At 37.4% G+C, this 24,136-nt stretch overlaps 3 protein-coding genes across 4 annotated transcripts in view; 1 reads left to right on the top strand and 2 right to left on the bottom strand.

Annotated features, from left to right (window-relative positions):
- The window catches only part of LOC112052522 (uncharacterized), a 149,237-nt gene that overhangs the window by 31,629 nt on the left and 93,472 nt on the right, over nt 1–24,136 (bottom strand). The window lies entirely within an intron of this gene.
- Nucleotides 1,028–4,498, top strand: LOC128199664 (uncharacterized). Its single transcript, XM_052890102.1, has 3 exons — nt 1,028–1,250; nt 2,573–3,118; nt 3,897–4,498. Exons 1-3 carry the CDS (start codon nt 1,223–1,225, stop codon nt 4,334–4,336), a joined length of 1,014 nt encoding a protein of 337 aa, XP_052746062.1. The 5' UTR covers nt 1,028–1,222; the 3' UTR covers nt 4,337–4,498.
- LOC112052533 (uncharacterized) lies at nt 4,599–20,643 on the bottom strand. Of its 2 annotated transcripts, none has more exons than XM_052890096.1 (9): nt 20,327–20,643; nt 13,053–13,223; nt 12,020–12,157; nt 10,514–11,458; nt 9,584–9,702; nt 8,638–8,769; nt 7,840–8,103; nt 7,198–7,311; nt 4,599–6,718 (listed from the first exon to the last, which is right to left on the bottom strand). In XM_052890096.1, exons 2-9 carry the CDS (start codon nt 13,212–13,214, stop codon nt 6,631–6,633), a joined length of 1,962 nt encoding a protein of 653 aa, XP_052746056.1. In that variant the 5' UTR covers nt 13,215–13,223; nt 20,327–20,643; the 3' UTR covers nt 4,599–6,630. The 2 variants fall into 2 exon arrangements, with proteins under 2 accessions (XP_052746056.1, XP_052746055.1); XM_052890095.1 differs by lacking the exon at nt 20,327–20,643 and adding an exon at nt 17,422–17,505.

Below are 24,136 nucleotides of genomic sequence, written 5' to 3'. Positions count from 1 at the left end.
TCCTTGCTAGCGGACGCCCGAAACTTCGTCCGCGTGAAACCCGACTATTATCCTACCCTACTCCCACTTTACAGCTACCCTACCATGCAGGGGATGAGTAGGGACTCAACCCTACCCCTACCCAACTCTACCCTACCTATACCAAACCCCTACCTACCCCTACCCTACCATATCCTACCCCTAGACTACCCCTACCCTACCACGCGACGGAAGCTTGAAAAATGGAGTAACTTCTCCCGTTTTCCCAACATTTCCCTTCACTGCTCTGCTCCTATTGATCGTAGCGTAATGAAAAGTATACTATAACCTGCCCAGGAGTATGAAGAATAAATTGTATCAAGTTTCGTTAAAATCCGTCCAGTAGTTTTTGTTTCTATAACGAACATACAGACAGACAGGCGAAAATTTTACTGATTGCATTTTTGGCATCAGTATCGATCACTAATCACCCCCTGATAGTTATTTTGGAAATATATATATATATTTCCAAAATAACTATATATATATATATATATATATATATATATTTCTGTACATGAAATATATATAGAATATATTTAATGTACAGAATGAGGTCAATACTGTATCTCATCTACAGATTTATTATAATAAATTTTTATATATTTCACACCCTTCGCCCATATCATTAAATGCCTACCCTGGAGAAAAAAAAACTGGTAAAACGTTAATTGACAAAAATCGAACCCTGTACTGAACCTCCTTGTACCGCTCGGTATTAACAACAGAGTTAAAAAGGTTTGACGGCCTCCGTGGCGCAGTGGTATGCGCGGTGGATTTATTTGACGGAGGTCCTGGGTTCGGTCCCCGGCTGGCCCGATTGAGGTTTTCTTAATTGGTCCAAGTCTGGCTGGTGGGAGGCTGCGGCCGTGGCTAGTTACCACACTACCGACAAAGACGTACCGAAAGAAACCGAAAGGGGTGTGGATTTTCATCCTCCTCCTAACAAGTTAGCCCGCTTCCATCTTATACTGCATCATCACTTACCATCAGGTATCAGGTGAGATTGTAATCAAGGGCTAACTTGTAGAGAATAAAAAAAAGTCAAATGTTATTTTAATAAGCATTTAATTTGCTACATGTTAGCTATAATTAGAAAAATGTTTTCAATTAATTAGCTATGCGCGTAAGAAAATACAAAAATTGATTGCATTTAAAAAATTAACTCTTAATTCAATAGACACTTAGGTGTGAGGGTGTTGCCATGTTGTTTTATTTAATTTTGATTATTTGTAAGTATATTTGTGATAATTCTATCGAGAGTTTGGCTAATGAAAGTAGAGACTCAAATCACCCGGCAATTAAAAAAAAATATCTAAGTACTAATCTTTATTTAAAAAAAAAATTTTACTCTGTGTAAACATTACTACAATATAATGAAAAAAAAAAAATTGCAATGGGGATGATGACTAGGTTTGAATATATTGATTTTTATGATACATTCGGGTAAATAAGGTCAATGTTAACTAATTTATATATAAAAAGCAAAGATTGACTGGATATTTGCGAAATAAATAAGATTATAAAATTTCAAAATCTACTAAAAATATTTTATCGTAATTAGATGAAAATTCTTACAGTTTTAGCTTCCTTACATTAAACATGACATTTTTTAATAAATGAACTATACACATAAATGCAAAAATAACAAAGATATTAGTAATTTTGTTTGTTTAAACGGCCATACAAATCTAACGATCATTAATTGCCTACGACGTCATAAGTTCGTGCCATTTTGTATGGGGCGTTTTTCAGGGATCCGCGGCAGCGCCGCAAATCTGACCCTTTAAATCCCTGTAGCTCCGAAAGTAATGATCGCAGACACCCTGTTACTTTTACAAAATTGCTTTACTATTAGCGTAGGTACTTTTAATTTATATACAATTTAAAAAACTGTCATCATCCCTATTATCAAACTTGAGTTATTTAAATATTTGCACTATTATTTTGGGAACGTCCTCCATTTTTTTTTTAAATTTGCCGGTCGAGGGAAGGGTTAATCTTTTAATCTACGGAACCGATTTTGATAATTCTTTTAGCAATAGTTTGCTATATTTTATCCCGCATTACACGGGGCGTCTGCTAATATTAAATTATTATAAATTATAGAAAATATTGACACATTATTTTGGTTCAATTTATTTAATCTCCTTCCTTCATCGGTTAATTAAAAAAATCGTGAACTGGTTTTACTAGATTATACCCAAAAGAATTGAAAAGTAAAGGTTGCCTGTTTTCGCACTGCAACTGTGGGGTTGCCAGATATAAACAGTTAAGTAATGCTATTTAAATACCCTCATCAGTTATTTAGTTAATGTGTCAAATAAAAGCTTATTTTATGCTTAATTAAACTGTATTAAGTTACATTTGATCTAGTTCTTTCCTAGATATTGTTTGACCGCAATTTAAATAGGCAACCTATTTGCAATGTGTCACTGTGAATAATATATTTCATAGTACTAATGTAACATGATGATATGATGAGGGTATATATTTCTAATGCCAGATCCTAAACCATAAGTTTACGGAATTTTGATTCAATTCAATCCATCAGGTGTCATACAAAATGCATCCCCTGTTTCAAACAAACGCAAAATAGAAATCCAATCAAGGCCATTCAATCGTCAATATATCGAAAACTACAACAAATTCCAACCTCAAGAATCCTCCGAACTCAGCAGCGAATCCAGAAGAATATTTAAATGGATCAAAAATTTATTGTACAAAAACACTACCAACATTACCAAATCATCAACTCAGAGCAACTCTGTGACACAGAGCATAACCTACAACTCTTCGAGGATACCTGATCACGAAATTCCTCAAACGAAACCAACATACGAAGAAGTATTGAATGAGAGGATTCGATTTAGGAAAATAGAAAGAAACCTAACTGAAACATTAGATAAATTGTCGCGTATACTTAACCAAATACTTAACATAGTTAAATATACACGGTACCAAAATTTTCACGATTTGCATGCATATTTACCTGCTAAATTTGGTAATAAAAACAGAAGGGACAAACGATTCAAAAGAGATGTAAACGGCACAGGAGTTTTAAATATGAAAAGAGATGATGAGAAAAATAAAAATGATGGTAAGATGAGTTTTGTATTAAATACTCAAAGATTTTACTAGCTAACGCCGCGTGGTTTCACCCGTGTGGTTCCCGTTCCAGTACAAATACTGGGCTAACATATAGCCTCGATAAATGGGCTATCTAACACTGAAAGAATTTTTTAAATAGTTCCTGAGATGGAATAAGCAAAAATCTAAATTTATTTAAAAAAACAATGTATACTTGTTGCATTTTTCAAGATTTATTTGTCTAAAATTAAAGTGTCGTCTTTTCTCATTTGATTTTTAAATTTTTAAAAACCAAAGCAATTTTTTTTCTAATTTATTTGCGTAATGTTTGGAACTCAATATCATAGATGAGTTCGGACAGGCTAGACGCTATTGCATCAAAAACTAAGGTTCATGAAGTTTCAAAATGAAAATTTTAGTTTGTTGGATTTCAGTGTTGAAAATATAGTATTTTTGCGTACTATATATTTCTTCAACAGTAGGTATATACATATACCTACCTAGTAAATAGCACAGACGACAAAGTAGGTAGTAGGTATATATTGAAGTACGGTTGACAACGCTACTTGGAGGGGACTTGCATTATGAAGATTAAGGATATCTTTAAAAAGAAAGAGGTTTGAAGAACCTTTGAACATACGGGAATTCATAGGTTCTTCAAACCATAAGAGTTTATGGATTACTTTTTACTAATTTTAGTTCGGGATACGGCTGATACGGCGGTACGCCCCTACTGGCGGGATTACTATAAACTTTTAACTTGTTTATATTAATTTAATTTATTGCAGCTGAAAAATCGGAACTCATCGAAAAAATCGAAACCAAACTAGAGAACACCACTACTGCAGAAAATAGAGATGTCCCAAAACCGGATATAGCTCACAACAGACGATCAATGTTGCCAGTGCGAACGAATGATGAAGTAAAAAATCGATTATTCAAATACATAGACGAAGCATTTGCCGATATAGCGAAAAAGATCGATTCCTTGAAAGACACCAAGCGAATGTTTTCCAAAGATGTAAGCTACCGTGTTGGGTATATAATATCGAATATCGATACTTTACAAGTAAATATGATGAATATGAAATTAGAAATGGATAAAAATAAATATGTATGGGACGATCGTAAAATATTGAATTTGTACGACACTGTTAAAATATCTAACCAAGCTATTACTGATTTGTTGGATATATTGAAAGTTTATGTAGACAAGAGTGTAAATTAATAAAAAGCAGTGTTTGAATTTTGGTTTTATTATTTATGATATTTAAGTAAGAATATAGGTTTAAAATGAAATGGCGACCCCGCACTAGAAAGCGCAGTGTTGGTCGACCCCCCACCAGGTGGATTGACGACATCAAGCGAGTCGCAGATATTTGCTGGATGCAGGCGGCTCAGAAGTGATGTTTGGAAGTGCGTAAAAGGTGTATGTCCTGAAAGTCATCTCACATTAAAAATAAACGTTTGTTTACGTAAAAGAAACACAATTTATATTTTTTTTGTTTAATACTAATTTATTTTTCATCAGTCAGTAACAATAACCTAAGATAAATTAATAATATAATACCATAAAAATAATATAAATTAATCTAAGACCATTTTCGGAAACTGGGGTTACGCTTCTTTACTATTGACCAAAGAATGATTGGTAAAAATATTCCGAAATATTTTTACAAATAGAAGGTACATAGATTTTCCGTGACAAATTGCAAGTTTGATTTTCCGTGACAAATTGATGAATAGTCGTAAAAATAAATTGTTTAACACTATGGTCTGTTTAAATTAAGATTTGTACAAAAAACGTTAAAATTCACATAATATTAGCACCTGCACATTTTAATATTTTATATTATTCGATATTTATTTTGGGAGCTTTAAGAACTTTAACGCCTTTTATTTTTACATAACTAAACCTAAAAACTAACAAATGTTAAATAAACACTGCGTTACAGTCGGTTATTACTAAAGACTGTCCATTTTGTACTTAATTTTAATAACAATTTAAAAAAAAAGTATTCCTAATAGCAGGCGTCCACAAATCCGCATCCGTACATATCGCATCAAACGGATTTTTAATTTTACAGCAGATAAAATCCGTTCGATGCAATCCATGCAATTGGATCAGTGGACGCACTTGTATGACTATACAGAGAATACTCAAAAACAAATCTATCAGTGGCTAAGGATAGCATTTAGATGAAGGTAAGCCGACACAAAGAAAAGGAAATTCATACAGCGTAATACGAACTCCGGTTTCTCAATTATATCAATCTCTAGATACAGTACAACAATGAAAAAGCATGGATTTTTTAAAAATAACCTGTGAGAATCGGCTTGCATGAACTTTCCGCCGCTGGTATTTATGATGCGGATCTGTGGACGCCTGCCATAATGAGAAATTCGAACTTTTCGAAAATTCCAATTTCAAATTCTAAGTTACTTATAGTAGTCAAATAAAACAACCTTTACAATGTTGCCATTATGAAAACTTCTGTACTGATTTGTTACTATTTTATCTACAAACAAGAACATTAGTTTAACTTTTTTGACGGCCTCCGTAGCGCAATGGTATGCGCGGTGGATATACAAGACGGAGGTCCTGGGTTCGATCCCCGGCTGGGCAGATTGAGATTTTCTTAATTTGTCCAGGTCTGGCTGGTGGGAGGCTTCGGCCGTGGCTAGTTACCACCCTACCGGCAAAGACGTACCGCCAAGAATAAAAAAAAAAAAAAACTTTTTTTCGTTCACACGCGCAATGGATAATTTAACTATTTTACTTTTATTTATTTAATTTTTGTTACTTGTAAAACATGGCTACACTAGTGAACTGGGGAAAACCTGTAATGTTAGTGTAAGTTTGTAAATAAATAAATAAAATTAAAAAAGATTTTTTTTTGTATAAAACGTGCGTGCATGTTAAAAACACCTAGTGCTGAGCGCCTAATTGTCACTCTCTTTATTAAGACTGCGTTTTATAGTTCAATTATTTATATCTCCTAATAATATTGTTTTCACACGTTTTGCGTGTATTTTATTAAAGAACTAGCAGATGCCCACGACTTCATCCGCCTTCTGTCATCACCGTTTGGCATATTTCCGACGCTCTCAACAATACTCATAGAATCTAGAATCTAGCCAAATTATACATTTAAACGTCCCTGATAATTTGTCTTTTGGTGAAAACCACACGGAAATCAGTTTTTGAGTTTATCGGGAACAACTGACAGACGCACGTTTCTTATTTTCAATCTCAATGCTTCCAATGGTTTCAATGTTCGTCTTTATCCTGAATCGAGATTGTCAATAAAGTGACCCATCGACGGTTTCGGTTCCGGCCTAGGTTCGGCGAAATAACGGGTTTCAGCTTAGTATCGGTTTCGGTTGAAAACCGGCCTGTGACCGAAGCTGAAATTCGGTTTTGGCCGTAAAAACTGGTTTGGTCGGACAGTATCAATTAGTAATGTGAGATACTCATTTCAAGTATAGCTGCCCCCATAAGTATAATAAAAAATATATTTTTTATAGTCTATTGGAAGTAGTTTGCGACTTCCTCAACGGTTGAAGAATAGACTCTAGCACCACTGTCGCTGGATTTCCGTTACTGCACCTGTAGATAAATTAAAGTTATTGATTAATGTACTTATTAATTATACCCATCTAATACTAAAATCCAAGCCGTGGTAGCCCAGCGGGTATGACCTCTGCCTCCGATTCCGGAGGGTGTGAGTTCGAATCCAGTCCGGGGCATGCACCTTCAACTTTTCAGTTGTATTTGAGATTAAAAAATTAACTATCACGTGTCTCAAACGGTGAAGGAAAAACATCATGAGGAAACCTGCATACATGAGAGTTTTCTTAATTCTCTGCGTGTGTGAAGTCAGAGAGGAGACTCGAATCGAGCTCAGAATATGGGTAATGAACATGATAATGATGATGTTTTTTTCAAGTTTCTGTCCAATTACCCAAATTCTAATGTTATATTTAACACTGACTCTTAATAATAAACACTGTCTTCAAAGTAGAGTTTACTCTAGTTTAGAAGTGAATACTTATAATGAATGCACGAGTATGGTGATTAAGATTTACCTTGGAAACATATCTGTGCATTTCAACTCCGTCCATCCTGTCAACACCTCGTACAACATCGTATCCAACGCGCGATCAGATGGCACGTCTCCCGTCAGCATGCGCAGCGCCAGCCTACAAACATTATCCATACTTAAATATTATAAAGTTGAAGAGCTTGTTTGTATGAACGCGCTAATCTCAGGAACTACTGGTCCGATATGAAACATTCTATCACTGTTAGATAGCCCGTTTATCGAGGAAGGCTATAATAATATATAAATTATCCCCGTTAGGAATACAGCAATAAAGTATAGCCTATAGCACTCGAGGATAGTGTATTTTTTTGCTTTTCTCCTGTGGTGTAGCAATGTGGGGGGCTGGGGGCTAGGTAACCACGATCTCGAGTGGCCTGCAATTTTAACAATAAAAAAAAATGAAAATACAAATGTTTTTCCACTTGAAAGTGCTATTTTATTTCATTTACCCGACTGCAATAAGGGTTATGTTTTTCGCCCGTATTTTGTATGTATGTATGTAACTATGTAGTTTGTTTTTTTAATAAGTCGTACGATTTAATCAGGCCCGTTAAATGATTTTAAATTGACATAATAAATAAATACCCTCGTACTAAATAAAGGTAATTTATCTTTGATGACTCACCCATTGATTCTAGCCATAGTACCATACGGTGCGTTCAACTTGGCAGTGGCGACCAAATTCTTGCAATACAACAACCACACACAGTCTAAATCGGTATAAATCACACTCGTAGCGTTGGCAACACCGGAAGTCGAACTGTCATTCTTGTGGAACGACGACCGGAGGTGATTCAGTGCGTGTGTGTTGGCATCAATGTTGCGGGAAAATTGATTCTGAATGTTGGCATTTAAAGTTTCCCGATTAGACAGCTGGGTGAGAACCATTCTGAAAATAAAAAAAAAAGATAAACAAGCATACTCCCGCGAATATGTGCGTGATTTTTTTTTTACAAAATTGGAAAACATGTATTTTTCCGAAATAAAGAGAAGTTGCTCGCTCAATTTTATCAACTTTTTTTTTATTATTAACAAGTTAGCCCATGTCATCAGGTGAGACGCAGTCGAGGCATTTACTTGACATTCAATCATCATCATCAACCCATATTCGGCTCACTGCTGAGCTCGAGTCACCTCACAGAGTGAGAGGGGTTAGGCCAATAGTCCACCACGCTGGCCTAATGCGGATTGGCAGACTTCACACACGCAGAGAATCAAGAAAATTCTCTGGTATGCAGGTTTACTCACGATGTTTGTCCTTCACCGTTTGAGACACGTGATATTTAATTTCTTAAAAAGCACACAACTGAGGAGTTGGAGGTGATTGCCCCGGACCGGATTCGAACTCACACCCTCCGAAATCGGAGGCAGAGGTCATATCCGCTGGGCTATCACGGTTTCTTTAATAAAAAAGTAAACTCACTTGGTGTTCTTGAAGGCCCTGCCCAGGTGAATGGCAGCGCGCGCGGTGCTCATGCCTATCTCCAGAACATTCTCCAGGAGATTCCTTCCGAAGTCTGACTCCTCGGTTTCTTGGCGGACATTTTGGCGTTTCCTGAAATATTTGTCTTATTAGAGACACTATTATCCGCCCACTTTAATATGACGCGAGTATATTAAAGTGGGCGGATAATTGTGCCTCTGAGTGTATTTATTTTTGAAGGCTGCCGTGGGTTCTATTCCCACAAGTGGACAATATTTGTGTTATGAGCATGGGTGTTTCCAGTGTCTGGGTGTGTAAATATCTAGAAAAAGTCACCAGTAATTGGTGGTGTTACACCGCCGTGCCTCTTAACACTTAAAGCCATCTTTATCGGTCATTATAATGCATTAACACTCACCTCCCCTGCCCGATATGCCACATGGCTACAGTCCCTAGTCCTCAACGCAGTCCACCTCTGCGCTTTTCATTGAGAGGTCGGGCACCTTAGGGCATCAATGTCCATCGGTTCTTCAAACTAATACCCATCAGATTTTAATGAAAAAGGGATCCCTTAAACCTACTCCCAAAGTCACAAGTCCTGTTACCTGCTCGAGGTGTTTCCTCTACCACAAAATGATGGTACGATCATTGTCGCTGCAACCTGTCACGTCATTCTTATTCCCACATCTTCCTTAACTGGGTCTATAGCCATGCTATTTTGATTTTATTCTTACAACCTAGCCCTTGAATACAATCTAACCTGATGGTAAGTGATGATGCGTTCTAAGATGGAAGGGAGCTAACTTTTTAAGACTAGAATGAAAATCCACACCTCTTTCGATTTCTACACGACATCGTGCCGGAATTCTAAAGCTTGGCGGTACGTCTTTGCCGGTAGGGTGGTAACTAGCCATGGCCGAAGTAAACAGCCATAACAGTAACTTACAAGAAGCCGTCGTGATGGTATACTTCGCTCCTCTTGGCTTCAACTTTGGAGGGCTCCATGAACAAGGCATTAAAGGCGAACACGTCAGGATCTTTGAGCATTTTGTTCCGCGCTGTCTCCTGCAAATGATTATATAATGATTTATTTATTTTGCTATCATCCGCAAAAAGCCGACGAACCCGTGACAACGTCACCCAGGTCCAACAAAATACTCTCTACGTACGTTTCACCCCGAAACAGGATCCTCAGGAGCTGTTGACTCTACAATGTGCAATTGCAAAGACTTTGCAAAGACTTGCACCGGTCTTAACCCTGTATTCTCACAGGAATGGGAACTATTACATTACATTTGTCAACGTACGTTTGACGTAGTACCTACCTACACCTACATAGAGACCTAGATCTCCCCACAATAGCCCAATATATGAAACAGCTCTCGAAAACTTATTTTGAGAGAGCCGCCACCCACCCCAACCAACTAGTGGTTGAGGCTTACAGCTACAGCCCCGATACCAAAAAACGTCCTTTACGATCCTGACGATGACATAACGAACGACAATGCTTCCCAGGCAACACAAACACAAGCTACACAGCGTCTTCGCCGGCGAAGACGAGGTCCCCGATATCTGACGTCACCCAGACGTGGGCTTTTTAACTCACGATCTTGGGAGCGCCCGGACTGATACACTCATGCCAAAACACCCTTTCCGAACGACCCTCTAAGCCGAGGTCCGAGTCTCAGAGGAGACGCCCTTAGAGAGTCACTCCGCCCATCTACTCTGCTCCTTCGGGCCCCATCAGGCGATGCTTCTGCGCTCGCCCAAACCCCCGGTGACGCCGCTGAGGTCCCTTATGGAGCCTATGGCACTTACACAATCAGAAAAAAAAAAAAACAATTGGCTACAGGGGCTGGGCTATTCTAATACCAACCTGATTATCCCAGGCCATGAGTTGTATATTATGTAACAACATAACATCAAGAGTTAGTATACCAAACGACAGCAAATTTGTACTATTGCTCAGAATAATCTTCTTGCTCTGATTCACCACAGTGAGATTCTCACCATAATACAATTCCCTTAGCTTATTCATGACTATAGTGACATTTCCTTCAACCAAACTCTCATTTAAAGCAACAAGTAACTGTCCGAATTCATTATTATTTGTTGCGTTGCTTTTAAATTGTTTTTCTTTTGGTTTCTCATCAAAATCAGCATCAGATGTTATCCAATCGTGCAGTTCTTGAACTTTTTCTATTAAATAACTCGTCATTGAGTTACTCTGTATATAATCGTCGTATAAATTGCTATCGTCATAGTATTCTTCGTAGTTGTCTAGATTTATACCTGCTATGTACCCATCTGTCAGTTTTATGTTGTCCTTAACAAATATTTCTGGTAGGGTAGGTTTAAAATCGGGTATTTTGTTAAATTCTGCTTTAGTATTTATATTATTAATTTTGTTATTAAGATTTGTGTGTATGTTTTCATTGTTAATTGGGTATTTAGTATTTGCTGTTTCAGATTTAATATCTACATTACTGGGATTAGGATGTGTTTTTATATGTTTTTTAATATTTTGTTGATTAGTATACTGATCTGTTAAAGGATTTTTTGTGTCGGTGATTTTTGGTTTATCCTTTTTCTCGATTTTTCTTTCTGGATGGTTTATTATGTCGTGTATTGGATGTATCTGTGGTTTTGATACGAGGTTTTCATCCAGTTTCTTCTTTTCTCTGCTTGCGACTATGTTTTTGAAAATGGAGAGCTTTTCTAGAATCGGGTATTGGATGTCGTCATTGTCTTGTGTTGTGGTTTCAGCTGGAGTAGTTGTTAATAGCCTTGGTTGTGGATAACCTATGGGATACAGTGGTTCCTGGAAATAAAAGAGATTTTAGCGTTAATTGTAAACTATTGCTTATTCATTATCATCATCATCATCATCATCATCATCATTAGTTCGTTATTTACAAAAACTTTACCACAATTGCTATAATAGTCGCTCCAAAAGGGGTTAATTTTGTAAAAATCGTTACTTATTTTGCTCCTGTCACTTGAATAACAAAATAATTTACATTGAACCATTAGATATCAAATTAACGTGGAAAGTGTAATAAAACGACAAGTAGATATTTTTAAAATATGAAGTGCATCATGAACAAGCGCACTGTTGAGCACGAGTCTCTTTTCAGAGGGGTTAGGCCTTAGTCCACCACGCTGCTTAAATGCGCATAGACAGACTTCACACACATAGAGAATTAAGAAAACTCCTTCATTTTTGAGGAACTTTCACTCCAAATCAAATCAAAATCGAGGAAGGCTTATAGGCTACATTCTATCCCCGTATTCCTACGGGAACGGGAACCACGTGGGTGAAACCGCGCAGCGTCTACTAGTCAATTAATATGAAGTCATCACTTCAAAACCACTGCCTTACCCTGGCCTCAGCATACAGTTCTCGGGAGCTGTAGCTGTCGCTGGCAGCTGTCCTGGTGATGACGATGGTGGCCAGCACCAGCGCGCCGCAGACTGCGAAGCATGATGCACTGGCTATCACCCACACCTTCAATGGCACCTGGAAAGAAAAAAGCTTAAGTGGACCATAGATGTATGACAAGCTAGCTTCTTGTTGAGCATAGGTTTTACCGCGGACTTTGAGCGCAGCGACCGAATCGAGAAATTACGTAACGAAAATAAACCTAACATCCAAGCCAAGCATCAAGTTAACACAGTTGCCATATCGACTCAACTAGACAAGTGGTGTGAAACTGAGAGGCACACTTATTAAACCAGTGTTCGATTCCGGCTCAACGTAACTCATTGCCAACCCATTTTCGGCTCACTGCTGAGCTCGAGTCTCCTCTCAGAATGAGAGGGGTTAAGCCAATAGTCCACCACGCTGGCCCAATGCGGATGACAGACTTCACACACGCAGAGAATGAAGCAAATTCTCAGGCATTTCCTCACGATGTTTTCCTTTACCGTTTGAGATACGTGATATTTCATTTCATAAATTGCACACAACTGAAAAGTTGGAGGTGCATGCCCCGGACCGGATTCGAACCCACACCCTCCGGAATCGGAGGCATTGGTCATATCCACTGGCTATCACGGATCTACGATAAGAGTAAATGCCGTTAATCAGTAGATAAATTAATTTCAGCATATCCAGTATATCAAGGTGCTGGAATGGCGACCCCGCACCAGAAAGTGGAGTGTCGGTCGACCCCCCACCAGGTGGACTGACGACATCAAGCGAGTCGCAGACATTCGCTGGATGCAGGCGGCTCAGTATCGTGATGTTTGGAAGTCCCTACAAAAGGCCTATGTCCTGCAGTGGACGTCCATCGGCTGATATGATGATGATGATGATAATGATGATGATGATGATGATGATGATGATGATGATGATGATGATGATGATGATGATGATGATGATGATGATATTAATGCAATTCTCGATAACTCACACTAGTTTTAGTAGGCAGTCTGTCCTCAGGTCGTGGTGGCAATGGTCGCGAGTGCCAGTCGCGTACGGTGGCGCGACTGTCGCGGCCCGTTGCGCGACTGTCGCAGCCTGTAGCGCGACTGTCGCGGGATTGTGGCCGCTTCTCATACTCGTATTGAAACATTTTGTTTTTCTGAGGATGAAAATTGATATTACAATAAAACTTATAGTTTACAGTAGGCACCTTGACTGGGTCTAGTTAAGTTACATATCATTGATCTGTTTCTACGAACGCTAACGCTTCGAAAAGATATCTTCACCCACATATTATATTTCCTATCCTATTATATGGTCTTTACCTATGAAGTTGGCGTTTTGTATGAAAAACAATTAAACGATTGATTTTTATGTATTTTTTTTTCATGTATTTTTTGTCGAAATAATCACCCATGCAATCAATGTATCTTTGCCAAGGCAGTGGCAGTTCATAGATGCCCTTCTTAAAGAAATCAGCTGGACGGGAGGCAATAGATTTCTCTCTCGGGTATTGAGTTTTTTTCTCGCCAAGAAGTTATCCAAATTCTGGAAAAAGTAGTAGTCTGCAAGCGCAAGGTCTGGTGAGTAGGGCGGATGACGGAGAGCTACCAACCCCAGTTCTTGCAACTTGGAGACCGTCTGCTGTGCAGAAAGGTGCAGCGGAGAAAACCGATTGACCAATGCTGGTTGGAGATGTGCCAGCTTCTCCATCATTGTGTTCAGTTCTTCACAGTACACATCTGCAGTAATGCTCATCCTGTTTGGTAAGAAGCTGTGATGAATCACACCGGCGCTAGACCACCAAACAGTGACCATCTCTTCTAGGGGTAAGTTTTCGTTTAGGGCATGATTTAGGTGCTGAACCAGGATCCAACCAACTTGCTGAGCGCTTGCGGTTATCAAACAGAATCCATTTTTCACCGCAGGTAACAATGCGGTTCAAAATTCCTACATACCTATGTGTGTCTTTTGAACATTGCAAGGCACGTCTCGACGCGTACTTCGCGCTGGCGATCATTGAGTTCGTGGGACACCCATTCGTCAAGCTTTTTTACTTTGCCAATTTGACGCAAATGGATCAACATTATTTTGACGCTAACGTCGAAAGCTGCTGCTAGTTAAGCCGTGGATCGTGCATTGTCAGCTTCCATAATCGCCTTTAATTCGTCATTTTCGACCAAAGTCTTCGGACGACCGCAAGGTTCATTTTTCAGATCGAAATTCGCAGAACGGAAGCGAGCAAACCAATAACAGGTGGTGCGTTGGTTTGTAGTGTTCGCTCCGTAAACGTATTTGATGTTGCGTGCCGCGTTGCTGGCACGACGATACTCATATTCCATAATTACTCGAATTTTTAACGTATCCATGATGACAAAAAATACTGAAATGCGATGAAAATGTAACACTAATCAATAAACAAATGAATACATTTGGAAAGAGAATTCCAAGTTTTTTAAATAAAATTAATTTGAAATTAGAATTCTTAGCCTAACAATTTTTTTTTATTCTTTAGAAGCTCTTGACTACAATCTCACCTGATGGTAAGTGATGATGCAATCTAAGATGGAAGCGGACTAACTTGTTAGGAGGTGAATGATAATGCACTATCGATTTCTACACGACATCGCACCGGAACGCTAAATCGCTTGGCGGTACGTCATTGCCGGTAGGATGGTAACTAGCCACGGCCGAAGCCTCCCTCCAGCCAAATTTTGATTTGAAATTGCCAGTATTGCAAAACGGCAATTTCATAGGTGAGGTATTACCTGTTATTTTACAGTGCAAATTGAGAACAATGCAGTGAGTGCCATTTCTCACGCGACTATATATGATTTAGATCAGCCGAGCGATGTCTAGTTACGCTTTCATCGTCCCGTCTTACTAAATTGTAAATTAGTAGATTGTAGGATATATTTACGTGGTAATTACGTTTAGAAATGCCAACAAGTCACAAATATAGCCCCCCCAGCCCAGTGGAACGTCGAGTCTCTTTCTACGATCGCAAACGCTTCGAAAACAAGAAAAATGTATGCGTATGACAGATCTTGATCACGTGACCGGTCGATAGCAAATGTCACTCCCATACATTTTTCTAGTTTTCGAAGCGTTAGCGATCGTAGAAAGAGAATCAACCTGTCGTTTGGTTAGGGGGACTGGGTTTGTAGCAATGTGGCACGAATTTATTTCTACGCAATGATTATTTATACCTACTATAGCGGACGCCGACGACTTCGTCCGCGTGGAATTTAGGTTTTCACAAATCCCTCGGGAACCATGGATTTTTTCGGTATAAAAAGTAGCCTATGTGTTAAAACAGAGTAAAATCTATTTCAGCTAAATCGCTTCAGTAGTGGCGGCGTTATAGAGTAACAAACATACAAACATACATCCAAACATCCATACAAACTTTTGCGTTTATAATATTAGTAGATTTTAAGAAACTGTCATCATCCCTACAAATGTAAATCACTTAGGGATACTTAGGCTGCATAGTGCATATGCAGCAATCGGTTGAGTGCCCACGAAGTCACCACGTCTACGCGTGGCGGTTTCTGCTCCATTTCTCGCGCTGAGAAACTCACGCTCTGATGCGTTGTGTTCACATCCGGATATAAATATATGTCATTTAACGTTAACATGTATACTAGAGAAACAGTGGGTATGTATTTGTTTTTATGGTCCACATACTAGTGAACGCCTGCGACATCATCCGTTAGTCGAGTTAATACTACACCGTTGATGAGTTCCTTAATGATAAAGATGCTTGGAGGCCGTTGGATCAGCTTCCACCTTCACAGGAAGTAAAACTATAAGAAATTGTAATGTTGTCATCAATTGTAAATTAAAATATCGTATGTTTTTTTTTTAAAGAGCAACTGTTGAGTTTCTTGCCGGTATCTTCTTAGCAGAACCTGCCTTTCGAACCGATGGTAGAATCTTTGCAAATAGTCAACTGAACTGATTTTTGATTTAGTTTTTTTTTTGTATGAAAGGTGACTTATGTGCGAGTGTTCTTAGACATGTTTAATGAAAATCGGTTGAGCCGTTTAAAAGTTGTGAGGGGTGAAAGAGGGGAAGAACAACCGAATATCTGCAAATATACTCGAGTGGGGTCTCAAATGAAAGCGCACTGTAAGAGAATATTTATGACTTGATCGAGTTATTTGTTAACACAACACATTGAAGACTTAAAACTAATACACGTCTTGATACTTATAACTACTATTGAGAAGTTGTTGGTAACTAGCCACGGCCGAAGACTCCCACCAGCCTAGTGCTACCAGGAGAGTTACGAATGAAGTTGCGAACGTCTATGAATTTCATCTATACTTATAATAAATCTGTAGAGAGTTGGGAAGTTGGGAAGTAAATTCTCCCGTTTTCCCAACATTTCCCTTCACTGCTCTGCTCCTATTATTATATGACTAAAAAGTGATTACGAATATAAGAAAACTAATGTCAAACAAAGGTTATGATTCACAACACTTGTCAGGACAACTTAATTAATAAATCAAACTGTAACCAAAATAAGATCCTAGAATGGCAGAGAATGACCTTGAGTGGAGTCACGTACTTGTGAACGATGTGAGTAGGGTTAAAGGATCCTTTGAATGATATCAAACACTCCCCTTTTCCACTCAAGTCACTCTCCCCGCCTATCCCAAGTAAACCATAAAGAATTACACAACAAGAGATGTGGACGGCTCGAACGCCACGAGCACACTGAAGCCAACACGAGGTCGAGCGACGTCATATCCGTCACAGACTACTATTTCCAACACTAAACGGCGATAACACTATTGAATCGTAGCGTGACGAAAAGTATACTATAACCTGCCCACGAGTATGTAGAATAATTGTACCAAGTTTCGTTAAAATCCGTCGAGTAGTTTTTGTTTCTATAACGAACATACTAGTAATGAAATAAAATAAACATATATCGGCAAAGTCGTACCGCCAAGCGATTTAGCGTTCCGGTACGATGTCGTGTAGAAACCGAAAGGGTGTGGATATTCATCCTCCTCCTAACAAGTTAGCCCGCTTCCATCTTAGACTCCATCATCACTTATCATCAGCAGGGTTATTATGCCCTGAACCTGAACTGGGTCCTAACTGAAAATCAGTGCTGCATACTTTTTTTATTGAAAGTATGCGGCAAAATGCTGAGTTGGGGCCTTTTTCTAGGTTGTGCCACATATTACAGGGCATTCTTTAGTGCTTCACTGTTTGAGTGGACGTTAAGCCATAATGTTATAATTTAGATTTAATGTGATATGTGGCATTACTTAAAAATAAAGATCTTTCTTTCTTTTCTTCTTTCTTCTTTTCTTATGTAACTCGGTGTAAGTGCTTACCATTCAAGTAATCAGTAACTACATCGATTTTCATCGTATTTTCGTTTTTGCAATCATCTAACTTTGTGTTTTCAACGAAATGACACAATAAACGTCATTTTTCGTAAAGTAACATTATTCTAGTAGAGGTATTACCAGAAATATTCATGTTAGACGATAGTTAAAACAAAAGATCATTGCCACTTGATGACGAATGACATATTCATAGAAATAACTATATTGGACAATCACAAAAACGAAAATACGACAAAAATCATTGTTTGAATGGTAAAAGATACATATTATGGCGGCAGGTGAGATTGTAGTCAAGATCTAACTTGTAAATAATAAAAATAAATGAACAAATAAGTGCCCAATCAAAATGGCGGCTATAAACAATTAAGTATGTGATAGGTTAGTGTAAAGTAAATTATAATTACAAATATAACGTAATTAATATGCGAACGGTCGGCGGGTCTATTGTTTCATTTCATACTATTCCGTATTTAGGTTATTTTAAAATTGTCATCGATTTATTTATAAAACATGACATAAAGGAATGTAAAAGTTAACTTCGCTCCGCGATTTCAACTGCGTAGTTCCCGTTCCCGTGAGTATACTGGGATAAAATATAGCTAATGACGTTCACAAATAAAGTGGCTGTCTTGTGGTAAAAGAATTTTCAATATTGGTTCTGTAGATTTAGAGATTACCCCTACTAACATTATAGAGAGGCAAATTTTATAGCATTATAAAAGGGTAAAGAGTACCTACAAAACACAGAATAACCAGAATGAATCTTTACAAGGAACGCGTGAAGCCGGTGTAACCCATAAAAGAAACAAACGTCACCCTTCTCCTCAGACCAATTATAGAAGGACCTGTATCGCACTCATAGTCACAAACAAAATTGTCTGTCATTTTCTGAGAAAAACGAGCTTTGATTTGGTATATATCTTATACTAAACTAGAAGTTTTTGTCCGTTTTTTACACAATTCAATTACACAAAAAGGTGTTTTTACGGAGCTCCTTAACCGACGAACACCAGTACAACTATTAAACATCGATTCTATAGAGACAACTTTTATAATCGCATTAGATCATTGATTGACTTTGACAGAAATGTAACACCTTGCGAGGCTGGTCCTATACAATAGTTGGTCTGAGGCCGTCTCCTTGACTTGAACCGCATTGACAAACTTTTTCCATAATTTGTATTTTATAATTTAACACTAACAACAATTACGTAAATTAATATAATAATCAATAAAAAATACTCCATCTTATTTCTTTAGTTTTTGTGAACAGTTTTTAAAATATTTAAAAACATAAGACGGACGCTGTTTTTCTTGAATAATATTGAAAGTTACTGATGCGACGGTTCGTGTCGTGACTCAAGAATATATTCGTTTTTGAATTTTGTATTTGTGACGGGTACGACACCGTCATGTTCCGTACCGTACGATCCATCTGTATATTATTGATTAATCTGTGTTACAAAAGATAATAATCATCAATCTTACAGCGAAAAGCTTCGAGCAACACCTTACGAGGCTTTGGCAGACTTCACACACGCAGAGAATTGAGAAAATTCTCTGGTGTACAGGTTTCCTCACGATGTTTTCCTTCACCGTTTGAGACACGTGATATTTAATCTCTTAAAATGCACACAATTTAAAAGTTGGAGGTGCATGCCCTGGACCGGATTCAAATCTACGCCCTAAAAATTGAAGGCAGAGGTCATATCCACTGGGCTATCAAGGCTGTTCCCAAAATTGAATAAAAAAGTATCCGAATTAATTCGACAACTTCTCTGAAGTAGTTAATCTAGATTGTAGAGTAATATTACAAAGATCATTTCGACGGCCTCCGTGGCGCCGTGGTATGCGCGGTGGATTTACAAGACGGAGGTCCTGGGTTCGACACCGACTGGACCGATTCAGGGTTAGTTAATTGGTCCAGGTTTGGCTGGTAAGAGACTTCGGCTTTGGCTAGTTACCACCCTACCGGCAAAGACGTACCGCCAAGCGATTTAGCGTCAACGACTAACTTACTATTATATAAAACCGGACAAGTTTGAGTCGGATTCGCCTACCGAGGGTTCTGTACATACGATCATCCTACTTCCTACTAATATTTTAAGCGCGATGTTTGTTACTCTTTAACGCCGCAACTACTAAACCGATTTGGCTGAAATTTGGAATGGAAATAGATTTTACTCTGGATTAACCCATAGACTACCTATCATTTCGGATAAATCCATAATTCCCGCGAGAATTGTGAAAAACTGAACTTCACGTCGACGAAGTCACGCGCGTCTGCTAGTTTTAATAGTTCAGGAATCGAATTACGCAGTTATTGCCGAGCTTTACTCGAATAATAGCGTGTTTATTTAAGACTAGGTGACGCCGCGTGGTTCCCGTTCCCGTAGGAATACAGGGATAAAATATAGCCTATAGCCTTCCTCGTTAAATGGGCTATCTAACACTGAATTTTTCAAATCGAACCAGTAGTTCCAGAGATTAGCGCGTTCTATTAAACAAACAAACAAACTCTTCAGCTTTATAATATTAGTATAGATTAAATTCCAAATGTATAGTTTTGAGTTTTTTTCCTGTATTTGTGGGATATGATGTTACTTGCCAAATTGCATAGTTCTAGGTCAACGAGATCGTTAATTAATCTATAGTTTTTATTCCCTTGAAATATGCCGTTTTTTCTGAATAAATGCATCTATTTTTACGTAAACTTGAAATTTAATTTTTTACAACTTGATATCACCACGCATTTCCGAAATAAAGAGTTTTTACACTCTTTACAGACGAACAAACTGATCTTATAAGGGTTCCGTTTATCCTTGTGTGATACAGAACCCTAAAACAAGACATTAAAACATATTAAGTAAAGAAACTAAACAATACTCACCAATAAATAAAAAAAAAACAAATTCACAGTCACCAAACAACTTTTCAATGTCACATAACTGGTTTAATATTAATTAATTAACATAACAAAACTGGGATCTTTCTTTTTATATAATATTATTTCTTCTATCTTTTTTCTTTATTAAACTTTATCATTTATCTTTTGTTTTATCTTTAAAGATACGCGTGCGTTTCCGACGTTGTTTTAGCTTGACTGACGAAAAAGTACAGTTAAGTTACTAAGTTAGTTAAATGAACCGCAGTGGAGAAATGCCGTTTTGTGTCTCTTGGTTTACACAATTAGTTTTCTTATTTACGCGCAAAGATTTTTTACTATTAGACATGTCACCAGCGCGTCGAAACTAAAGCGCACAAAAGTAGCTAATTGTCTTAATTTCAAAATTCAAAATTCATTTATTTCAATTAGGCTCAGTTTACAAGCACTTTTGACACGTCAGTTGACTATTTGTAAATATTCTACCACCGGTTCGGAAGGCAGGTTCTGCTGAGAAGAAACCGGCAAGAAACTCAACAGTTGCTCTTTTAAAAAATTCATACAATATTATAATTTACAATTGATTACAATTTCTTATAGTTTTACTTCCTGTGTGAAGGTGGAAGCTGATCCAACGGCCTCCAAGCATCTTTATCATTAAGGAACTCATCATTTCATTTAGCCGTATGGTAAATAACGAACGTTTTTTGAACAAATAATACCTAAATATTGTCTACAATGTCGAGTTGTGTTCAGAAAGTGTAAAAACTTGTATATCTACATATCATATCATCATCATATCCGGCTCACTGCTGAGCTCGAGTCTCCTCTCAGAATGAGAGGGGTTAGGCCAGTAGTCCACCACGCTGGCCCAATGCGGATTAGCAGACTTCAAACACGCAGAGAATTAAGAAAATGGATAATTTTACTAAGTACGCAAAATCATTAGAAACAGATATTTGATCAGCTTCCTTTACAAAGTAAAAGTAAAAGAAATTGTAAAGATTTTAACAATTGTAAATTATAATAATACTAGGTATTTAGTATCTTGTCTTTTCCTTTAGCTCTTCGTCTTTTCATTGGAAAAGACGAAGAGCTAAAGGAATTTCTATTTAATTTTTGCCAAAATGTGGTAATCTTTGGCGTATCTAGGATTTATCTATCATATTGGCATTTAGGATCCTCAAAATCTTAGGCACAGGTCCATTCTGGTGGGCGAAGTGGGGGGTCGAAGTTTGTATGGATCATTCCGCAATTTCCAAGGCAGAAAGCTAACAATAGTGATGATGACAGTTTTTTAAATTGTGTATAAATTAAGAGTACGCTAATAGTAAAGTAATTTTGTAAAAGTAACAGGGTATCTGCGATCATTACTTTCGGAGCTACAGGGATTTAAAGGGTCGGATTTGCGGCGCTGCCGCGGATCCCTGAAAAACGCTCCATACAAAATGGCACGAGTTAGTGACGTCGTTGGCTCGCTGATCGTTAGATTTGTATGGGCGTTCCAAAAAAATACTAATATCTTTGTTATTTGTGCGTTTATGTTAATAGTTCATTTATTGAAAAATGTCACATTTAATGTAAGGAAGCTAAAACTGTATGAATTTTTATCTAATTACGATAAAAGATTTTTATTAGATTTTGAAATTTTATAATCTTATTTATTTTGCAAATATCCAGTCAATCTTTGCTTTTTATGTATAAATTAGTTAACATTGACCTTATTTATCCGAATTTATTGTTTGTGACTAACAAAAAAACTGTGCATCATTTTTTTTTAAATCCGCCCCCAAACCACAAATAAGCCAAATAAGCGCCAGCTCTTGGGTCACCTGACGCATGGGCATCAATTGATAAAAATAAATAAATAATTTGAATAAAAACCAGATCAGGGCAGTGCACAAGCGCCGGCAACGACACCCGAGTAACCGGACGCACATAAGTAGGTTACGCAGATTATCAGCAACTCGCTAACACTCACCGTTACACCAAACGGCGCAGGTCAAGTTCCACTTACTCAAGTAGTATTATTAGCTTGATTCTTACAGTTTTGAGTTTGCAAATGTATATACTTATAATAAAACTGGTCGAATTATATATATTTATTCGTAATTTAGTGAGCTGTGATAGAAAGCTTCGAATCCGGTCCGGGGCATGCACCTCCAACTTTTCAGTTGTATGCATTTTAAGAAATTAAGAGTGTGCAAAGTCCAAATATGTAATTTGGTGGTTACAAATGGTTCTGGATCTCAGATTCTGGAAAAGTTAGGAGCCTGATATTTGGGTAAATGATATTTCAAAGTGTTAGCTTCGTTATGACTATAAAAAATACACGATTTGTAAAACTTTTCTCGATAGTTTATTTTTTTGAAAAATACATGTTTTGCTCACATTTTGCTTTCAATCTCAGGAAAAACAAACTTGTTTTCTTAAATTTTTGTTTTGTATAGAAAATTAGGTATATATCTTGAACATGGCCATTTTGTTTTTCGTTATGTTGTTTAATTTACTTGCAATTAGGTAAAAATGGTTTTGGCGCTCACATCATAAAATTTGCGTCTCGCTTGCGCTTCGAATTTTATCCATATCGTATTGACGTGCTGCGCGCTCTTAAATATCACGTGTCTCAATCGGTGAAGGAAAAACATCGTAAGGAAACCTGCATACCAGAGATTTTTCATAATTCTCTGCGTGTGTGAAGTCTGCCAATCCGCATTGGGCAAGCGTGGTGGACTATTGGCCTAACCCCTCTTATTTTGAGAGGAGACTCGAGCTCAGCAGTGAGCCGAATATGGGTTGATAATGATGATGATGATTCGTAATTTTAGATTTTACTTATAACACCAAACGTTACCGTGGCATAACGGACGCCAGCGCCATCTAGAATCTATACTTATGATACGAATTCTGTACATTTTGTACATTCTGTCGTCGTTATCAACCCATATTCGGCTCACTGCTGAGCTCGAGTCTGTACATTGATGATATTTTGAAATTTTTTGTTGAGGGGCATCATCAATCGATACTGAAGCTAAAAATATATTTTTTCGATTTTTTGTCTGACTGTATGTCCGTGTTTTTTTGTTATTCGGGCACCACGTTGAAACTACTGCATGAATTCAAATGAAATTTGGCACGGTTTAAGACCATAATACGGAGAAGGTTATAGGATACTTTATATTGCGAAAATAAAATAAGGAGGTGGTGAAATAGGGGTTGAAAGTTAGATGGAAAGTCCTTCATTTTTAGAGTTACAGTTTTAAAAATTTGTTAATAAATCATAAAAAAACTTAATATAATGGTATTCAAAAACTCTAAAGTGGTGAAAATAGAGGGCTTGAAAGTTTACATTGATTTCTACGCGGACGAAGTCGCGGGTGTCCGCTAGTAATAAATACGAGCAGTGACAACATCTCTCAATCTATACTATTACTAGCGACTTCGTCCGCGTAGAATTTGGTTTTTACCTCGGGAACCATGCATTTTCCGGGATAAAAAGTAGCCTATGTGTAAATCCATGCTATGATATATCTCAATACCAAGTTTCAGCTAATTCGGTTCAGTAGTCGAGGCGTGAAAGAGTAACAAACATTCATACCAACAAAATTAATTAATATTAAATAGTCTCCGGGAAGGTTTTGAGGACCCAATAATTTTATTTTATTTATTTCTACTCTATATTATATTTCTCACTGACAACTACTAATAATTTATTTAACACATTATATATATATATATATAAATATAATTATAAAGGTATATATATATAATTATTTATTATGTTCTTATTATTAATTATCAATTAGTAACACTTCT

This window comes from Bicyclus anynana, chromosome 27 (genome assembly GCF_947172395.1).
Source record: "Bicyclus anynana chromosome 27, ilBicAnyn1.1, whole genome shotgun sequence".
Taxonomy (NCBI): domain Eukaryota; kingdom Metazoa; phylum Arthropoda; class Insecta; order Lepidoptera; family Nymphalidae; genus Bicyclus; species Bicyclus anynana.
Note: the sequence above shows the minus strand (reverse complement) of the source record. Positions and strands in the feature narration are given on the sequence as shown.